Source organism: Schistocerca serialis, chromosome 2, assembly GCF_023864345.2.
Source record: "Schistocerca serialis cubense isolate TAMUIC-IGC-003099 chromosome 2, iqSchSeri2.2, whole genome shotgun sequence".
Classification (NCBI taxonomy): domain Eukaryota; kingdom Metazoa; phylum Arthropoda; class Insecta; order Orthoptera; family Acrididae; genus Schistocerca; species Schistocerca serialis.
This window is the reverse complement of record NC_064639.1, coordinates 892,339,397-892,360,480: the sequence shown is the minus strand read 5'-3', so window position 1 is coordinate 892,360,480 and position 21,084 is coordinate 892,339,397. Positions and strand designations below refer to the sequence as shown.

The window sequence follows — 21,084 nt, the reverse complement described above, 5'->3', positions numbered from 1 at the left end:
TTCAGGCTCTGTCTCAGGCTGATACTGATCTTCGGCCTGACATGCCTGCTTGTCCTGTTCCAGAGGTTGCCCCTCAGTCTGCAAGATCCGGGCAGTCGCAGAGGGTGGGCTTACTGGTAGTTGGGAGCTCCAACGTCAGGCGCGTAATGGGGCCTCTTATGAAAATGGCAGCAAGAGAGGGGAAGAAAATCAATGTGCACTCCGTGTGCATACCGGGGGGAGTCATTCCAGATGTGGAAAGGGTCCTTCCGGATGCCATGAAGGGTACAGGGTGCACCCATCTGCAGGTGGTCGCTCATGTCGGCACCAATGATGTGTGTCGCTATGGATCGGAGGAAATCCTCTCTGGCTTCCGGCGGCTATCTGATTTGGTGAAGACTGCCAGTCTCGCTAGCGGGATGAAAGCAGAGCTCACCATCTGCAGCATCGTCGACAGGACTGACTGCGGACCTTTGGTACAGAGCCGAGTGGAGGGTCTGAATCAGAGGCTGAGACGGTTCTGCGACCGTGTGGGCTGCAGATTCCTCGACTTGCGCCATAGGGTGGTGGGGTTTCGGGTTCCGCTGGATAGGTCAGGAGTCCACTACACGCAACAAGCGGCTACACGAGTAGCAGGGGTTGTGTGGCGTGGGCTGGGCGGTTTTTTAGGTTAGATGGCCTTGGGCAAGTACAGAAAGGGCAACAGCCTCAACGGGTGCGGGGCAAAGTCAGGACATGCGGGGACCAAGCAGCAATCGGTATTGTAATTCTAAACTGTCGAAGCTGCGTTGGTAAAGTACCAGAACTTCAAGCGCTGATAGAAAGCACCGAAGCTGAAATCGTTATAGGTACAGAAAGCTGGCTTAAGCCAGAGATAAATTCAGCCGAAATTTTTACAAAGGCACAGACGGTGTTTAGAAAGGATAGATTGCGTGCAACCGGTGGTGGAGTGTTCGTCGCTGTTAGTAGTAGTTTATCCTGTAGTGAAGTAGAAGTGGATAGTTCCTGTGAATTACTATGGGTGGAGGTTACACTCAACAACCGAACTAGGTTAATAATTGGCTCCTTTTACCGACCTCCCGACTCAGCAGCATTAGTGGCAGAACAACTGAGAGAAAATTTGGAATACATTTCACATAAATTTTCTCAGCATGTTATAGTCTTAGGTGGAGATTTCAATTTACCAGATATAGACTGGGACACTCAGATGTTTAGGACGGGTGGTAGGGACAGAGCATCGAGTGACATTATACTGAGTGCACTATCCGAAAATTACCTCGACCAATTAAACAGAGAACCGACTCGTGGAGATAACATCTTGGACCTATTCATAACAAACAGACCCGAACATTTCGACTCTGTATGTACAGAACAGGGAATCAGTGATCATAAGGCCGTTGCAGCATCCCTGAATATGGAAGTTAATAGGAATATAAAAAAAGGGAGGAAGGTTTATCTGTTTAGCAAGAGTAATAGAAGGCAGATTTCAGACTACCTAACAGATCAAAACGAAAATTTCTGTTCCGACACTGACAATGTTGAGTGTTTATGGAAAAAGTCCAAGGCAACCGTAAAATGCGTTTTAGACAGGTACGTGCCGAGTAAAACTGTGAGAGACGGGAAAAACCCACCGTGGTACAACAACAAAGTTAGGAAACTTCTGCGAAAGCAAAGAGAGCTCCACACCAAGTTTAAAAGCAGCCAAAACCTCTCAGACAAACAAAAGCTAAACGATGTCAAAGTTAGCGTAAGGAGGGATATGTGTGAAGCGTTCAGTGAATTTGAAAGTAAAATTCTATCTACCGACTTGACAGAAAATCCTAGGAAGTTCTGGTCTTACGTTAAATCAGTAAGTGGCTCGAAACAGCATATCCAGACACTACGGAATGATGATGGCATTGAAACAGAGGATGACACGCGTAAAGCTGAAATACTAAACACCTTTTTCCAAAGCTGTTTCACAGAGGAAGACCGCACTGCAGTTCCTTCTCTAAATCCTCGCACAAACGAAAAAATGGCTGACATCGAAATAAGTGTCCAAGGAATAGAAAAGCAACTGGAATCACTCAATAGAGGAAAGTCCACTGGACCTGACGGGATACCAATTCGATTCTACACAGAGTACGCGAAAGAACTTGCCCCCCTTCTAACAGCCGTGTACCGCAAGTCTCTAGAGGAACGGACGGTTCCAAATGATTGGAAAAGAGCACAGATAGTCGCAGTCTTCAAGAAGGGTCGTCGAGCAGATGCGCAAAACTATAGACCTATATCTCTGACGTCGATCTGTTGTAGAATTTTAGAACATGTTTTTTGCTCGAGTATCATGTCGTTTTTGGAAACCCAGAATCTACTGTGTAGGAATCAACATGGATTCCGGAAACAGCGATCGTGTGAGACCCAACTCGCTTTATTTGTTCATGAGACCCAGAAAATATTAGATACAGGCTCCCAGGTAGATGCTATTTTTCTTGACTTCCGGAAGGCGTTCGATACAGTTCCACACTGTCACCCGATAAACAAAGTAAGAGCCTACGGAATATCAGACCAGCTGTGTGGCTGGATTGAAGAGTTTTTAGCAAACAGAACACAGCATGTTGTTATCAATGGAGAGACGTCTACAGACGTTAAAGTAACCTCTGGCGTGCCACAGGGGAGTGTTATGGGACCATTGCTTTTCACAATATATATAAATGACCTAGTAGATAGTGTCGGAAGTTCCATGCGGCTTTTCGCGGATGATGCTGTAGTATACAGAGAAGTTGCAGCATTAGAAAATTGTAGCGAAATGCAGGAAGATCTGCAGCGGATAGGCACTTCGTGCAGGGAGTGGCAACTGACCCTTAACATAGACAAATGTAATGTATTGCGAATACATAGAAAGAAGGATCCTTTATTGTATGATTATACGATAGCGGAACAAACACTGGTAGCAGTTACTTCTGTACAATATCTGGGAGTATGCATGCGGAACGATTTGAAGTGGAATGATCATATAAAATTAATTGTTGGTAAGGCGGGTACCAGGTTGAGATTCATTGGGAGAGTGCTTAGAAAATGTAGTCCATCAACAAAGGAGGTGGCTTACAAAACACTCGTTCGACCTATACTTGAGTATTGCTCATCAGTGTGGGATCAGTACCAGATCGGTTTGACGGAGGAGATAGAGAAGATCCAAAGAAGAGCGGCGCGTTTCGTCACAGTGTTATTTGGTAACCGTGATAGCGTTACGGAGATGTTTAATAAACTCAAGTGGCAGACTCTGCAAGAGAGGCGCTCGGCATCGCGGTGTAGCTTGCTCGCCAGGTTTCGAGAGGGTGCGTTTCTGGATGAGGTATCGAATATATTGCTTCCCCCTACTTATACCTCCCGAGGAGATCACGAATGTAAAATTAGAGAGATTAGAGCGCGCACGGAGGCTTTCAGACAGTCGTTCTTCCCGCGAACCATACGCGACTGGAACAGGAAAGGGAGGTAATGACAGTGGCACGTAAAGTGCCCTCCGCCACACACCGTTGGGTGGCTTGCGGAGTATAAATGTAGATGTAGATGTAAATTATATTCATGAGGTGCTGTCGAATATGTGGAAGCAGAAGTCTCTATCGTTTCGTACAGGCCGTCTAAAAAGGAAGGAAGATTTGATTTATAGTCCCGTCGACATGAACATCATTAGAGATTGAGCACAGCTCGGATTATGTCAAGGATGGGGAAGGAAGTCGGCCGTACCCTTTCAAAAAAATGGTTCAAATGGCTCTGAGCACTATGGGACTTAACTTCTGAGGTCATCAGTCCCCTAGAACTTAGAACTACTTAAACCTAACTAACCTAAGGACATCACACACATCCATGCCCAAGGCAGGATTCGAACCTGCGAACGTAGCGGTCGCGCGGTACCAGACTGTAGCGCCTAGAACCGCTCGGCCATCCCGACCGGTCTACTCTTTCAAAGGAACCATCTCGGCATTTGCCTGGAGCGATTTACGGAAATCACGGAAAACCAGAATCTGGATGTCCGGACGGAGGTTTCAACCGTCGTCCTCCCGAATGCGAGTCCATAGTGCTGACCACTGCTCCACCTGGCTCGGTAGTCCGTCTAAAGGAGTCGCTTTCACGCATGCAGATTGTACGCGACACGTTCCTCTAAGGAGGACATTTATTCTCCTCATGTGAGATCTGTTATAGACTGCCAGGTATTGACGTTCAGTCTGTTGATGGTTGACTCTCCGCAAGAATGCCTTCGCGCTTCAGTCTGGAACCGCGCGACCGCTACGGTCGCAGTTTCAAATCCTGCCTTGGGCATGGATGTGTTTGATGTCCTTAGGTTAGTTAGGTTTAAGTAGTTCTAATTTCCAGGGGACTGATGACCTCAGATGTTAAGTCCCATAGTGCTCAGAGCCATTTGAACCCTTTTTTTGATTGCCTTCGACTCTTGAATTTGGTGTAGCTGTGAGTGGACGCCACTTCGACCTCGACCCTGGGCGTTGCCGAGGCCACGGGTCCGTCAGCTGCTGACGAGAGCCCGCCCGCCTGCAGAGGCGTCGCCTCCGTGGGCCAGGTCACCCCCCTCAGCTCGTCAAGGGAGCCCAAACTGCGCGGCCGGGCTTGTCGCGGTTGTAATCTGATGAATTATGTGTAATCGCCGGCCATTATGGTGTTTCCCCGTGTTCCGCATAACTTACCCGGGTGGCGCGCGCGGCATGTTGATGAGGCGAGGACGGCGCACGATCTGCCGGCCGGCCGCGACGGCGGCGCGCGCGTCCCGCGCAGCCTGTCCGACCTGACGCCGCGATGCTTATCCAGCCGAGTCCGGCAGCGCTCGCTCACACGCCAGCGACTGCCTGCCTCCCGCCGACGGTTCTAGACGCTCCACCAGTATAGGCGGACTGCTGGGAAACAGTTCGCTACTAGCTAGCCATATTCAAGGAACACAGCTCTTGAATGAATCTCTCACTCTACACCACTGCGTTGAGCGTATCATACTATCCGGACAGCCATTTGTAATGCGGATTGACCTCAACATACCGGGTGATAATACACTACTGGCCATTAAAATTGCTACACTACGAAGATGACGTACTACAGACGCGAAATTTAACCGACAGGAAGAAGATGCTGTGATATGCAAATGATTAGCTTTTCAGAGCATTCACACAAGGTTGGCGCCGGTGGCGACACCTACAACGTGCTGACGTGAGGAAAGTTTCCAACCGATTTCTCATACACAAACAGCAGTTGACCGGCGTTGCCTGGTGAAAAGTGGTTGTGATGCCTCGTGTAAGGAGGAGAAATGCGTACCATCACGTTTCCGACTTTGATAAAGCTCGGATTGTAGCATATCGCGATCGCGGTTTATCGTATCGCGACATTGCTGCTCGCGTTGGTCGAGATCCAATGATTGTTAGCAGCATATGGAATCGGTGGGTTCAGGAGGGTAATACGGAACGCCGTGCTGGATCCCAACGGCCTCGTATCAATAGCAGTCGAGATGACAGGCATTTTGTCCGCATGGCTGTAACGGATCGTGCAGCCACGTCGCGATCCCTGAGTCAACAGGTGGAGACGTTTGCAGGACAACAACCACCTGCTCGAACAGTTCGACGACGTTTGCAGCAGCATAGACTATCAGCTCGGAGACCGTGGCTGCGGTTACCCTTGACGCTGCATCACAGACAGGAGCGCCTACGATGGTGTACTCAACTACGAACCTGTGTGCACGAATGGCTAAACGTCATTTTTTCGGATGAATCCAGGTTCTGTTAACAGCATCATGATAGCCGCATCCGTGTTTGGCGACATCGCGGTGAACACACATTGTAAGCGTGTATTCGTCATCGTCATACTGACGTATCACCCGGCGTGATGGTATGGGGTGCCATTGGTTACACATCTTATCACCTCTTGTTCGCATTGACGACACTTTGAACAGTGGACGTTACATTTCAGATGTGTTACGACCCGTGTCTCTACCCTTCATTCGATCCCTGCGAAACCCTACATTCCAGCAGGATAATGCACGAGCGCGTGTTGCAGGTCCTGTACGGGCCTTTCTGGATACAGAAAATGTTCGATTTCTGCCCTGGCCAGCACATTCTCCTGAACTCTCACCAACTGAAAACGTCTGGTCAATGGTGGCCGAGCAACTGGCTCGTCACAATACGCCAGTCAGTACTCTTGATGAACTGTGGTATCGTGTTGAAGCTGCATGGGCAGCTGTACCTGTACACGTCATCCAAGCTCTGTTTGACTCAATGCCCAGGCTTATCAAGGCCGTTATTACGGCCAGAGGTGGTTGTTCTGGGTACCGATTTCTCAGGATTTATGCATCCAAATTGCGTGAAAATGTAATCACTTGTCAGTTCCAGTATAATATATTTGTCCAATGAATACCCGTTTATCATCTGCATTTCTTCTTGGTGTAGCAATTTTAATGGCCAGTAGTATAACTAAACGCCGCGCGGGGTAGCCGCGCGGTCCAGGCGCCTTTTCACGGTCCAAGCGGCTTCTCCCCGTTGGTGGTTCGTGTCCTCCCTCGGGCATAGGTGTGTGTGTGTGTGTGTGTGTGTCGTCCTTAGCATACGTTAGTTTAAGTTGGATTGAGTAGTATGTAAGCTTAGGGACCGATGACCTCAGCAGTTCGGTTCCATAAGACCTTACCACAGATTTCCAGAAATAATTAAACTGTACCTATTTAACACGTTATAATACAAGAAACTAATTACCGTACGAGTACCAAACTTGGTAGGATTACTGTCAAGGACATGGGGAACAGAAATGACGCGGAGCCACTTCAATTGAAACACTTTTAATTTGCTTCTACGGTACGTCATACCATTACATACCGGTACAAACGGGGCTCAATACGGCGCCCATCAGTCACCAGAAGTGCCTGAAAGCGCAGGATTGCATACTGGACAGCAGAACGAAGCATGTCCGAAGGTATGCTGGCATCATCCGTGGGACGATTTTCTGTGATCTACGTTTCCTCTCATCTCGTCTGGAGATCGCACTACCACTTTATTACCGACATATCAGCACAATTTTGAGTTCCGACCTTTTTACACTGTTCACCACGCTTCTCCTTCTTTTCTGCGATGTACTATTGTTCTTTTGCCACTCGATATAACTATTTCCTCAGACGCAATGTCTGAAGTGTCTGATAGGAGGTTTGACGGACCTCAGCTGTTTACTTGTGTAATAAAATGGAATACCTACAGCCGCCCTCACAACGTTATTTGTTGTGTGGCTACCAGTGTTGGTGCTTCAGTACACCATCCTCAGGCCTTAACTGACGCTGAGGAGTTGACTCCAGTCATATACACGTTTCGTCAGTGGCCAATATCTATGAATTGATTTTCGCAGATTACCTGTAACAACGATGTTGTGTCTCTAGCCATCAACTAGTTGCTGAACTTGTTTTCGTAGACTGCCTGTAACAATCATGTTGTGTCTCTAGCCATCAACTAGTAGCCATCAACTAGTAGTTGATGGTTGGAGACAGAACATCGTTGTTACCGGTGGTCTGCGAAAACCAGTTCATAGATGTTGGCCACTGACGAGACGTGTTTATGACTGGAGTTGACCCCTCAGCGTCAGTTAAGGCCTGAAGATGGTGCACTGAAGCACCGAAACTGTTAGCCATATAATAAATAACATCGTAAAGACGGCTCTAGTTTTTCAATTTTAGTACATAAAATCAAGGAGGACTCTCATGTCACAGCTTAGCATACAGCTTCCAAGTTGGTGCCCCCTTCACAACAATGAGCAGTTTCTAAATTTGGTGCAAGAAGAAAGTGTCGCCCCTTGTACTGTCCTTGACCGGCATCGGGAACACAGTTTGCGGCGAAAAGTTCTTGATCACAAGATTTTGCGCCAGTGTCCTTGATATAATCCCAAACGTGACCGCAGTGTCTCGCACAGTGAAGGCATTTGACACTATTGATTGTGAATCGTCCATCAGTGGCCATCTGGGTGCTATTCGAGAAGCATAGGCTGTTTGCGGGCACCGGTTTAAATTTTTTGCCTTCTGTCGTCGCCGGACCCCACGAAGCCATGGACGCAAGTTGTCAACAAGGCACTGTTCAAGCTGGTGGTGGTTCCATAATGGTGTGGGCTGTGTTTACAAGGAATGGAGTGGATTCTGGTTATGTTCAACTATTTGGAGACCATTTGCAGCCGTTCGTGGACTTCCTGTGTCCAAACAACGATGAAATGGATGACAATGCATCATGTCACCGAGCCACAATTGTTTGCAATTTGTTTGAAGAACATTCTGGGCAATTCAGACGAACGATTTGGCCACCCCGATAGCCCGCCATGAATGCCATCGAACATTTATGGGACATAATCGAGAGGTCAGTTAGTACACAAAATCCCGCACCGGCAACACTTCCGCCATTATAGACGGGTGTAGAGGTAGCGTTGATCAGTGTTTCTGTAAGGAACTTGCAACGACTTGTTGAATCCATACCACGTCGAACTGCTGCACTACGCAGGGCAAAAGAAGGTGTGACACGATATTAGGACTTTTGTCACCTCAGTGTAGGCAATGCTCATTCCGTAGATATTTTTATCTGTTAATAGTCAGCTAGAGTTAAATACCGGCTGGTTCAGGAGGAATGGTTAGAAGAAGATGAAGGTAAACGATTGGAATTTTGTTGTTGGTTACTTTTCCATTCACCGAGTAATCCCATTAATACTGTTTATTGCTGAAGGCATTGTCACTCTTGAAAGTATCAACATTACTCGTAACTCACATCGGTGATCTGACGAAGACTTCTGTGGATACACATTTTCAGGTACACTTCTCTGTAAATGTGTGGTGTGGTATGGTAGATAATCAGTTGATTGAGTCTGTTGCGTTGCCACATCGTCTTACGGGGTCCCATTGCCTAGGTCTTTTCGGAAACTTGCTTACGTCGTTATTGGCAGAGGTTCCTTTGCCTACAAGGAGGGTATTTTTTCCCAGCATGTAGGGGACCCTAAACATTCTAGTCGTCAGGTAACATACAATCTAAACCTAACGTTCCGCAGAAGCTGGATCGGCAATGATGGGCTACGGGCATGACTGAAAGGCGAATTCTGCAAAGAAAAACTACACACCAGAGACGTATTAATCGGATCAAGAGTAGTTCTACCCTCATAGAAGAACGCCAAGACGATCTCAGAGCTACTCGTGGTGATGTTAAGAGAATTAGAAGGCGCATTGAAATCGCAGGTGGAATTTATGAAAATCTATTTTGAAATTAATGATTCGACTTTGGTAAGCAGCTTCTGTAAGTTTTTATATGGGTTCATTCTAACAACTGTATCTCTCTTACCAATAACAAATAATTTGGCGCATGTTGTCTGGAATGTTTTATTCGAATCAGTCAACACTATCATCCGTTAAAATACAGGGTCGAAAAATTCTCATAAAATTATTTCAGCAAATACTTCGTGCACCATAATGTAGGCAACTCACCTTACGAGTAGATGTTTACTCCCAGGTGCGGAACATGTAACTTTGGTTGCCTAGCTGAAGGTGCATGAAATATTTGCCAAACCAGTTCTATTTTGGCCACTCTGTATCTGCTGATCAGCCTGATACAGCCTGTGTAGTTGTGTAGAGACGCAATAAAGATGCCGCAGACAGGTTGCAGTCTCTGTCAGACCGTAAACGTAAGCAGGCGCTCCCCCACTGTGTTCCAGAACGGGCGAGTGCAGTGCCAGCCGCAGGAGTGCCCCAGCCACGAGGGCTGCCACGTGCTCGTCGACGATCCCAGGAACAACTGCTGCCGGCGCATCTGCAAGGGTGAGTACAGAGCACACCACAGCTTCCAGTCTGTCCGCAAGTTGCAGGGGCCGGACAAAAATATGGGCACACGCCGCGAGAAATGCACCCTTGAACATAAATGCCGATCCTAGCCTGGCAGGGTTCTCAGTACGTTGCCAGCGCCAGTTGCGGTCAGAAAGGTGTTCTGTGTAGTTGAGAGTGCACTGTTCGGAGCTAAGCGAATTCGAACGTATGCGAACTGATGGTGCTCGTATGGCGAGTGCAGTGTACAGAGGGAGGACAAAAATATGGAAACAGCTGTGTTTGCTGTTTCAAGAGGCACCACATCAAAGATATATACACTACTGGTCACACCACGAAGATGACGTGCTACAGAAGCGAAATTTATCCGACAGGAAGAAGATGCTGTGATATGCAAGTGATTAGCTTTTCAGAGCATTCACACAAGGTTGGCACCGGTGGCGACACATACAACGTGCTAACGTGAGGAAAGTTTCCAACCGATTTCTCATACACAAACAGCAGTTGAACCGCGTTGCCTGGTGAAACGTTGTTGTGATGCCTCGTGTAAGGAGGAGAAATGCGTACCATCACGTTTCTGACTTTGATAAAGCTCGGATTGTAGCCTACCGCGATTGCGGTTTATCGTATCGCGACATTGCTGCTCGCATTGGTCGAGATCCAATGACTGTTAGCAGCATATGGAATCGTTGGGTTCAGGAGGGTAATACGGAACGTCGTTCTGGATCCCAACGGCCTCGTACCACTAACAATCGAGATGACAGGCATCTTATCCGCATGGCTGTAATGGATCGTGCAGCCACGTCTCGATCCCTGAGTCAACAGATGGGGACGTTTGCAATACAACAACCATCTGCACGAACAGTTCGACGACGTTTGCAGCAGCATGGACTATCAGCTCAGAGACCATGGCTGCGGTTACCCTTGACGCTGCATCACAGACAGGAGCGCCTGTGATGGTGTACTCAACGACGAACCTGGGTGCACGAATGGCCAAACGTAATTTTTTCGAATGAATCCAGGTTCTGTTTACAGCATCATGATGGTCGCATCCGTGTTTGGCGACATCGCGGTGAACGCACATTGGACGCGTGTATTCATTGCCATACTGGCGATCACCCGCGTGATGGTATGGGGTGCCATTGGTTACACATCTCGATCACCTCTTGTTCACATTGACGACACTTTGAACAGTGGACGTTACGTTTCAGATGTGTTACGACCCGTGGCTCTACCCTTCATTCGATCCCTACAAACCCTACATTTCAGCAGGATAATGCACGACCGCATGTTGCAGGTCCTGCACGGGCCTTTCTGGGTACGGAAAATGTTCGACTGCTGCCCTGGCGAGCACATTCTTCAGATCTCTCACCAATTGAAAACGTCTGGTCAATGGTGGCCGAGCAACTGGCTCGTCACAATACGCCAGTCAGTACTCTTGATGAACTGTAGTATCGTGTTGAAGCTGCATGGGCAGCTGTACCTGTACGCATCATCCAAGCTCTGACTCAATGCCCAAGCGTATCAAGGCCGTTACTACTGCCTTGGTACTGATTTCTCAGGATCTATGCACCCAAATTGCGTGAAAAGGTAATCACATGTCAGTGCTAGTATAATATATTCGTCCAATGAATACCCGATTATCATCTGCATTTCTTCTTGGTGTAGCAATTTTAATGGCCAGTAGTGTACATTGCATACAGGGAAAGAGGAAAAGCCTCATCCTCTACCAGGTGTACAAGTATGAAACCGGAATTTAGTTGCAATAATTAGACGTGTGTTGTTTGCAACTGATAAACAATATTGTCTTCAAAATAATCTCCATTGCTATTTATATATTCCTCCTACCTCTCCGGCAGCCTATGAATGCACGGCAAAAAAACAGTTCTTCTTTTGAAGCGAACCAGTCAGCGAGCCATTTTCGTACATTTTCATATCAACTGAAGCGCTGTTCAGCGAGAGCGTGTCCCAGTGATGCAAATAGATGACAGTCGGACGGAACCGAGTCTGGAGAATAAGCCGTATGCCCTAGTATTTCCCATCTGAATGCCTCGATCGTTTCCCTGACCCATTTTGCTGTGTGATGGGACGTTATCATGGAGAAATATGACTTTGTGTTGCCTTTTTCCATATTCCGGTCGTTTTTCACGTAATGCTCGATTTAAATCGATCATTTGCTGTTGGTAGCGATCAGTGGTTAACGGTTTCACCAGGTTTTAGCAGCCCATAATTGAAGACACATTCTGATCCCACCAAACACAGTGCATTGTCTTCTTTCCAAAGCGAGTTGGTCTTGCAGTGGATGTCGATGGTTTGCCTGGATTCACCCATCATTTTCGATGCTTAATATTCTCGAAATATATCCATTTATCATCACCTGTCACCATTCGTTGGAGAAATGACTTTCTTTTGTACTTGGCGAGCAGCGTTTCACAAGTGGTCTTTCGATTTGCCTGCTTTCTTTCATTCAGGTCATGCGGAACCCATTTTCCCACTTTCTGCAGCTTTCCCATAGCTTTCAACCGAAGAGAAACGACTTTCTGCATCACATTCAATTGTTCCGCGAGTTTGAGTATAATCTTCATCCAATATCGCTTGCAATTCGTTGCCTTCGAACTTTTTCGGTGGTTTCCCGACCTCGTCGGAAATGGAAATTTGTTGTAAGTTCTATGGGACCACACTGCAGAGGTCAAAGTCCCTAGGTTTACACAGTACGTAATCTAACTTAAACTAACTTACGCTAAGGACAACACACACACCCATGCCCAAGGAAGGACTCAAACCTCTAACGTAGGGAGCTGCGCGAACCGTGGCAACGCGCCCTGAGACCGCACGGCTACCCCGCGCGGCCGGCGCGCTCGTCCTTTCTCACGTCAAAATCACCACCTTCGAATTTTTTAAATCACTCTAAACAGTATGTTTTCCGAAGAGCATGTTTAACCGAAAGCATCGACAAGCATTCGATGCGATTCTGCAACAGCTTTCTTCAAATGATAACGGAAAACCAATGCTGTCCGCAAATCGTAGTACGTATGCACGAAACGCGACATGTTCACGGGTTTGAAACAGATAACGATGTATGGAACTTGGGTTACTGTGTGTTTACATTCGTCGTCAGCCATTACATGAAGCAGATGGCGCTATAGACGTGGTCTCACGGGCCCTACTCTGACTGCTAGCACCATCTATAAGGAAATTCAGGTTTCATGCTTCTAAACCTGGTAAGTCACAACGGGGACGAAAATGTGTGTTGAGTGATCATGAACGACTGTCATTGAAGTCACGACTCACGAAAAATAAGGAGACGACATCTGCAGAAGTCACTACAGAACTCAATGTACTCTCGAACCCCGTCAGTACTAAGACAACACGAAGGCTCCATAAGCAGGCAATTCCAGTGCGTACTGGAGTTCCAGATCCATTCATTAGTGATTCAGATCCCTGTAACAGGAAAACGAGATGCCCAAGCCTTAAAACCTGGTTTATAAAGCAATGGAAGAATTTCATTTTGCCGGATGAGTCTCGCTTCACACGGTTTCCAACCTTTAGCCGAGTTTACGTCCCAAGGCTGAAACATAGCGGAGGTTCGGTAATGATTTGGGCAAAAATCCCATGGGTCCCATGGCTACTCTGCAATCTCGCCTTACTGCTACGGATTATGTGAACATTTTGGCTGATGAGGATCATTCCATGGGACAATGTTTGTTCCGCAGTGGTGATGCTGTGTTGCAAGCCGATAGGACCTATGGTCACACAGCTCACATCGTCCCAGACTACTTTTATGAGCACGAGGATGAATTGTCGCATCTGCCCTGGCCACCATAGTCACCAGATATCGATATTATTGAGCCTTTCCTGCCTGCTTTGGATAGAAGGATGCGTGACCGCTATCCAGCTCCAACAATGTAACCCCAACATACAAATATTTAGCAGGCAGAATGGAACAAATTTCCTTTGAAAACCGTACATGGCCTGTATTTATCCATTCCAAGAACTCTGGATTCTGTTTTGAATGCCAGCAGTTTTCCTATACCGTATTAGGCAAGGTAATATGTTGTATTTTTGGTGTTTCCATATTTCTGTCCGTCCTCTGTACACTGTGCACGGAACCTTCGCTGGGCAGTTAAACTTGGCACTAAACTTTAATGGGTATAGCCCCACATACATCTATTTGATTACTCTGTAGTTCACAGTTAAGTGTCTGCCACAATCCCTCTTTTGCTGTTACACTTTCTTTTACGATTCACGCCGTCCGTATTGCTTAATGTGTGTCCATTTATTACGTCGTTTCGGGTAGTGCCCTCGACAAATCTGTAAATAAGATCAAAGTAACGTAAGAATTCAAAGTGTTGCGTACACATTACTAGCCGACAAAGGTGAAAAATCACCGACCGAAATTTAAATCTACGGAAACAATGGTTTAAGTTTTGGTTGGCGAAGTCTTACTTTTATCGAACAAGAACATAATATTCCACTTAAAGAGACATTTGTAATGAAAAACAAACCGACGTTTTTCGTTGACAATGGGTATTGGATGAAACATGTGATGAGCAGCATTTGTCTGTATGCCAGCAAATTTGAGGTGCTGTAGAGGCTGTCTTTGAGAACAAACTGAGGATAGCAGACCGTTTCCGGGAAAGCCATCCATCGGTGCTGTTGAGTGTCCAAATCACGTAGCGTAACGCCTGTCGCTAGGCCACCCATACAGCTGCAAAACTGAGTTACATTCGCTGACGGAGCGCATACAGAACTCCTCATAAAGGCTGGTTTACACGATGAAACTGGTTGCGAACCCGAGTTTCGAAACTGAACTATTGGCCACTGCTTATGCGAGGCGCGGGGTTGCGCCATTCACTGGCTAAACTGAACTGTTTCAGCTTGTTTCAACTACTAGTCGTGCGTGGTTTGATGTTAGCTGTTCTGTCGGTAGCGTGTATATAATGTTAAATATGAAGCGAGGAACGGAGCAAATCGTTCGCTTCTTGGACATCTACTGCTTGCACGGGTGTTCGTAGGATTTCAATGGTGCAGTCTACAAGAGCAAGAAGCGACGTGTTGCTGCACTTGGGGCCGTCCTGCGTGATTTGGACATGGCTGGACAGATGAGCTCTGAGATGAAGAGCAAAAATCATACCACTAGAAAGACATACACGAATGAATTACGAAAAACACATGCAAGTAAAATGCCTGGCCGTGGAACAGGCAACACCTACTGTAAAGACGAATACGAATCCCCGCTTGCCGGAAAACGCAACATGAATTGCAATTTCAGTTCTGGCGACAGTGCCTCACGCATTATGGTGTCTTCTTCCTTCCTTGTCGCACCATAAAAAGAAAAGTAAACTGTTCTGATGAAATTTTCAGATGGCTGAAATAGCTTCTCGGATCTTCCACAGTAATTTCTTGCAGCAAAGTCGCTGAAAACCCGAGCTGATGTCTTTTTTTAAGCCAACCACGAACTCAAAGCACATCTCTTATTTCATGTACACGAGTATCAACTCTGTCACTACTTGTGCAGCTGTCAGAATTTACATTTCAGAGACGATTTTGACGCTCACAAAACGCCTGAACTGAAGAGTGCACTCGTGTCGCTGCATCCACAGCGCCCCACTTGGGAGTATTTACAGCTGGGGGGGGGGGGGGGGGGAGGGGGGGGTAAAATGTAATTTTCTTTGGGGTAGATACAAAATGGTTCAGTTATTTGTTTGTAATGAAACTAATTTATTTTCAAAAGATCATTTCTGTTATTCTGTTATCAGTATTTCGTGCGACTGTAATACTGATTACTTAAGTTACCAATAATTACAACCCCCCCCCCCCCTCCAATACTGGCTTTACCGGTGACGCAATGTGGCGGAGATTACAGTGTGCGAAACGAATGTATGAACATCTTCCTTACATAGTCCACCCTCTGCACTCAATACTAAGTACCACGCATCTATGGCAGTAAAACACTAAAAGAAATGAAATGATCGTATGGAATGGTTGGCCGGGAGGCCCCATGCGGGGAAGTTCGGCCGCCGTATTGCAAGTCCTTTGTAGTTGACGCCACTTCGGCAACTTGCAAGTCAATGACGATGAAGAACACACCAACACCCAGTCATCACGAGGCAGAGAAAATCCCTGACCCCGTCGGGAATCGAATCCGGGACCCGTGCGCGGGAAGCGAGAACGCTACCGCAAGACCACGAGCTGCGGACAGTAAAACACAGACATGTACTTCAGATATGCTTAAATATCCCATGAATATGTCTTCTTCGAGTTGTAGGTAGTTCCCACTGTGGACCAGGAATTAGTTCATTATTCACTTCGAAAGAATAAACGAAATAATTGATAGCATGGCAACAAATACCAGGGTTACCCAGAACGTAATGAACCGTATTTTTTTTTATTCAACAATTCCTTACTGAACATAATGAGAATTACACACACGAAAGAATGGTGTTTTATCTATACACCCCATGCTCCTAAGTAATCTCAATCCCGTTCTACGGCCTTCGTCCAGCGCGAAACAAGGGCGTGTATGCCCTGTCGATAGCAATCGCCGGCCGTTGTGACCGAGCGGTTGTAGGCGCTTCTGTCCGGAATCGCGCTGCTGCTACGGTCGCAGATTCGAATCCTGCCTCGGGCATGGATGTGTGTGATGTCCTTAGGTTAGTTAGGTTTAAGTAGTTCTAAGTCTAGGGGACTGATGACCTCCGATATTAAGTGGTTCAAATGGCTCTGAGCACTATGGGACTTAACTTCCTAGGTCGTCAGTGCCCTAGAACTTAGAACTACCTAAACCTAACTAACTAAGGACATCACACACATCCATGCCCGAGGCAGGATTCGAACCTGCGACCGGCAGATGTTAAGTCCCATAGTGCTTAGAGCCGTATGTACCATTTGATAGCAACCCTTGTCCTGGTGACGGATCCAATGCTTCACTGTGGGAATCACCTCCTCATCGTCCTCAAAATGCCTTCCACGAGTGCCATCCTTTAATGGCCCAAACTCGCGAATGACAACATCAGCTCGCTGCAACATGTCAGGTGTGACAGCCGTGGATGGTCTCCCCGACCGCTGCAAATCGCGGAGCTCCGCCGAAGCGCTTTCTGATGACCTCACCCTCCGTGTCCAGCGACTAACTGTGCTTCTGTCGATAGCAGATGCTCCATAGACTTTGCACAAGCGTTTGTGAATATTCCCCACAGTTTCTTTCTCTGCAGTGTGAAATTCAATCACGGCACATTGCTTGTAACATACACAACCTACATAACCCATTTTGAAACTGTCCTGCAGCTACGCTATCTCTCAGAAGTGACTGAAACTTGGCGACCTCACTCAGGAGGCTTTACATAATACATATTTAACGTTTCGCATTCGTATCATTGCTTTCGGCTGAGAAGAAAAAATGCGGTGCATTACTTTCTGGGCAACCCACGTACGTAATGGCTACTACGTTGTTGTAGGGCCTACACTGCATTATTATTATTTATTATTATTATTATTATTATTATTAGGAGCAGTGGTCAGATGCAAAGTATTGGTAGTTTGAATTCTTTCAATTTCCGCCAGTTCATAATAAGGAGTCGACCGATCAAGTAATTTACAAAAAGTAGGGCGAAGCATAGTGCACACATTTTAATGTGGTTGATTTTAAATGCGGGCGCACTGTGTGGTTGAAGCAAGTGACGCTAGGAAGACGAGTGGTGCAGGGGAAGCATATTTTACAACAAGTGTCTTCCCTCAATGTGAACAGTGAACTTTCTTTTCTGAGAAGTAATAGGAGATAGCACTCGCGATGCACTGACAACTGCTTCAACATTCCACAAGAAAAAGTTGTTAAAAATAAGCAGCGCCAATTGTATCACTGACTCATTAGCTCGTGGTCCACTGAAACACGTTACAAAAACTAAATATCAATCATCTTTCGTTATTTTAGAAATACAATTACTTTTCACTCTAAAGTTTACTTAGGTGCCAATGTTGATGATGACGTGAGGGGAGGAGGTTGTAATACCTAGTATCTCGTTGAACTTAGGATAACTGGTCTCGGAATGGTTGGGAACGACTGGTCCACTGCAAAACAAGAAATCAACTTCGCAACTTAATGTCGTCGTGTAAACTAGCCTTAATGGAACCGCTAGTATGCTTTGGGGACGCTAGGACGTTAGATGGCGCCTACCGCGTCCACGCCCGTCACAGCAACACAGCGTGGACTGGTAGACAGAGGCGTGTCAGCATCGCAACTCATTATCTGACACGTTTGCTGACGGAGGGGCAGGCGTTATCCTTTACTGTCTTTCGAACATGGTTTGCTATCCTCAGTTATCTTCTCAAGGCACGCTCTACAACTCCTCGATGCTGCACAGAAGTACTATTTCTGTCCTATATTTTATTTTATGCTGTTGGCCAGTGTTGATCGCACAGCTATTTTCATGGTCTACTACAAAATACATCAAAGAATCTTTCAAAACACACACAGTCACATGACTACATAAAAATTACAAAATATACCAAAAATTTAAGAATGAGAAGAAAAGATTAAAGGTTACACACATATACTTATGGCAGGACATATTTCATTTCCCGCCCAGATGTAAACATGCTGATGTCGTTGTCAAAGTGGACTCACCTGCGCTTGAATGAGTACATTAGATTTCACAGAGTGTGCTGAGGCATGTGAAGGCGACCAGTTTCCAGTGTTTGGCCTTTAATGTTTGCACACGACCTGCTGTCTTTGCTACAGATCACTGTTTACTGATCTCGTGCTTATACCGGCACTAACTTGCGTTGCGCTGTACAGGGTGTTTCACAATTTCTGTTACATGATTCTGGGGGTCGGACAGGGGACTTAGTAGATGAGGTTTTAATAAGGAGCCCATGCCGGAATCGTATCGTTTGACGATTTGATCAGTTTCAGATTTCTCTCTTCACGGTATGCACACCGCACTGAGCATATGGCACTGTCGCCAGTTCCTTTTGTAATTATGACATGTGATGCCCGGCTACAACAGCGGCTGCGAGAAACGGGTCGTCCGCAGCTGGGAATGGTTGACTACCCATGGTGCTCCATGGACGCACCGCACTGTCGATTTCGAAAAGGATGTCCTCCGTCACTTAGTATAGCACCCGACGACGAGTCCTCGAAACATTAGCCGTGTCGTGGCCTCTTGTAGAGCACACAGGCCAGAACTCGACGTCACGGCCGTATGCGTGCCGTGAAGCGGGAGATTTGAAACTGATCCGATCTTCAAACATCTAAACGGTAGATTTCCGTACATGAGTTCCTTATTAAGACTTTATCTACCAAGTTAGAAGCCTCTAACCGGAATTGTGAAACACCCTGTACAGGGTCTGATGAACAAAGGATACGCACGTGGATTAATTTGACCGCATGTAAGATTGGACAACATATTAAGCCCGCTCATACGTGCATTAGTATAGTTTGTAATCATTTTATCATCTGATATTGTATATCGTTTCGCTTCATCCTTAGAGGTTTGGTATTTTTGTTTTTAATCTTGATGTTATCAAGTGATTACGTTCGTGTTTTAAAACTTGTTTGATATGTCCTCTAGGATAGCTTGAAAACGGCGGTGTTATGGAAACTGGCCATCGGCAGAAAGTAAAATACAGGGTGTAACAATAAGGTATGGCCAAGCTGCCAGGAGAAATTCCTTACCTGTAGACGGAAAAAAATGTGTTACATAGAGATGGATCCAGAAAAGCTCTATTTCCATGTTAGAGTTCAACACATGAATCGTGGGAAACACAAAGGAATAGACTGTATCAGCACAGTACGAAACACTTTTCTAAACGAAATGTTCAAAATGCCCTCCGTTAGCAAGGATACTTCCATCAATCTGCTGTCGCAATGGATCCCTGGCGGCCTGATGTATCCCTGGAAATCTGCGTATTGTTTCACTGCATTCCACTATATGTGCACGAAGACTATGTACGTCTTGTTCCGGTGTTCCGTACACAAGAGCTTACAGATGCACCCACACATGAAAGTCCAATGGGTTTCCGGAGAGCGTCGAGCTACCTATCTGTCCGTCACGGCGGCGAACCTAAGAACTACAACTTACTGTACATTGTAAATAACTGAACCCAGGAGATATTTCGATCACTATATATATTTAAATTTAAGGACGATCACTGCTGTTAGCTGCAGTGGGACATTAAGCGGAATCAGCAGCGACGAGAGAAAATGTGTACCGGACCGGGATTCGAGCCCGCTGAAATGTGTATTCTTATAGGACAACTATCCAAGGAGCTCCACCCAATAATATCCAAACAGCAGACTCTGTACACAATTTATTAAATTGCCAATACTAAACTCTTTTAAATAACAACAAATTCATATAACTTACAAAACTTAACAAATGGTTAAAGAGTGAGCTTTAAAAACAATAACGGTGGCTTGCCACCATAAAATCAAGAACCTTTTACAATGGTGCTTTTAGAGTTTACCCAAAAGACAAAATCCAATAATAAGTTAACTTGGCATTACAATTTAAAATGATTTATATAAAAATCTTTGAGAAAGATAATGGCGCTTGGCATCATAAAATGAAAGAAGCGCAACACACAACCAATAAATATAATAACAAAATAATAATTTGATACAACCAAAGGGCGAATGAAACTCCCAACGCAATCACAGACGAGCGAGCTCTCAACACTTCGGAGCCTTCCCACTAGAAACGGTCCCCGAAATAAACCGCTGTGAGCTCCCCGACGTGCCTCCCACAACTGCCTATCACTTACACACCTTGGTTATGTTCTGTAACACACGACAGATAATATCAACACAAGATAAAATTCAAAAATCAAATATCAATGTATCATCCCGACAGTACATGATAACCACGGCGCCGTTAACTCGGGCGCTCTTAATAAGTGCCGGAAGCACACAAATCTCAAACAATTCTCGCTTCTTAAAACGAAACAATAAAAGCCAAGCGCACATGAATAGTCAAACCACAGCCTTAGAAGCGCTTTAACGACACCAAACGCGACTATTCCACCAAGTTAATAATAACACAGTAAAAAAAAATACAGAACATACCACTAAATGCTGTTACACAACCAAATTGACGAGATCGTGTTGTTCAGGTCCCAGAAGACCACATATACCAAGCAGCAGTAATTCACTATGTATATACTGTACAAAACCGCCCTTCTTAGGCAGACGTTACCTAACAAATCGACTGCCAAATGTACCATACATGAACGCATCTCCGGGCAGGACTCCAGTTGAGCAAATAAATTAGTACCAACAAATATCGTAACGAGCCACACACACAGCAAAAAGTTCCAACAAC

The 21,084-nt window shown here is 46.0% G+C and overlaps 1 protein-coding gene across 1 annotated transcript in view; it reads left to right on the top strand.

The window, feature by feature from the left end:
• LOC126458231 (BMP-binding endothelial regulator protein) overlaps positions 1-21,084 on the top strand; it is a 711,827-nt gene that overhangs the window by 601,004 nt on the left and 89,739 nt on the right. Inside the window, exon 4 of the mRNA XM_050095129.1 lies at positions 9,664-9,766. Coding sequence (XP_049951086.1) covers positions 9,664-9,766 — 103 coding nt within the window. The remainder of the gene's footprint in view (positions 1-9,663; positions 9,767-21,084) is intronic.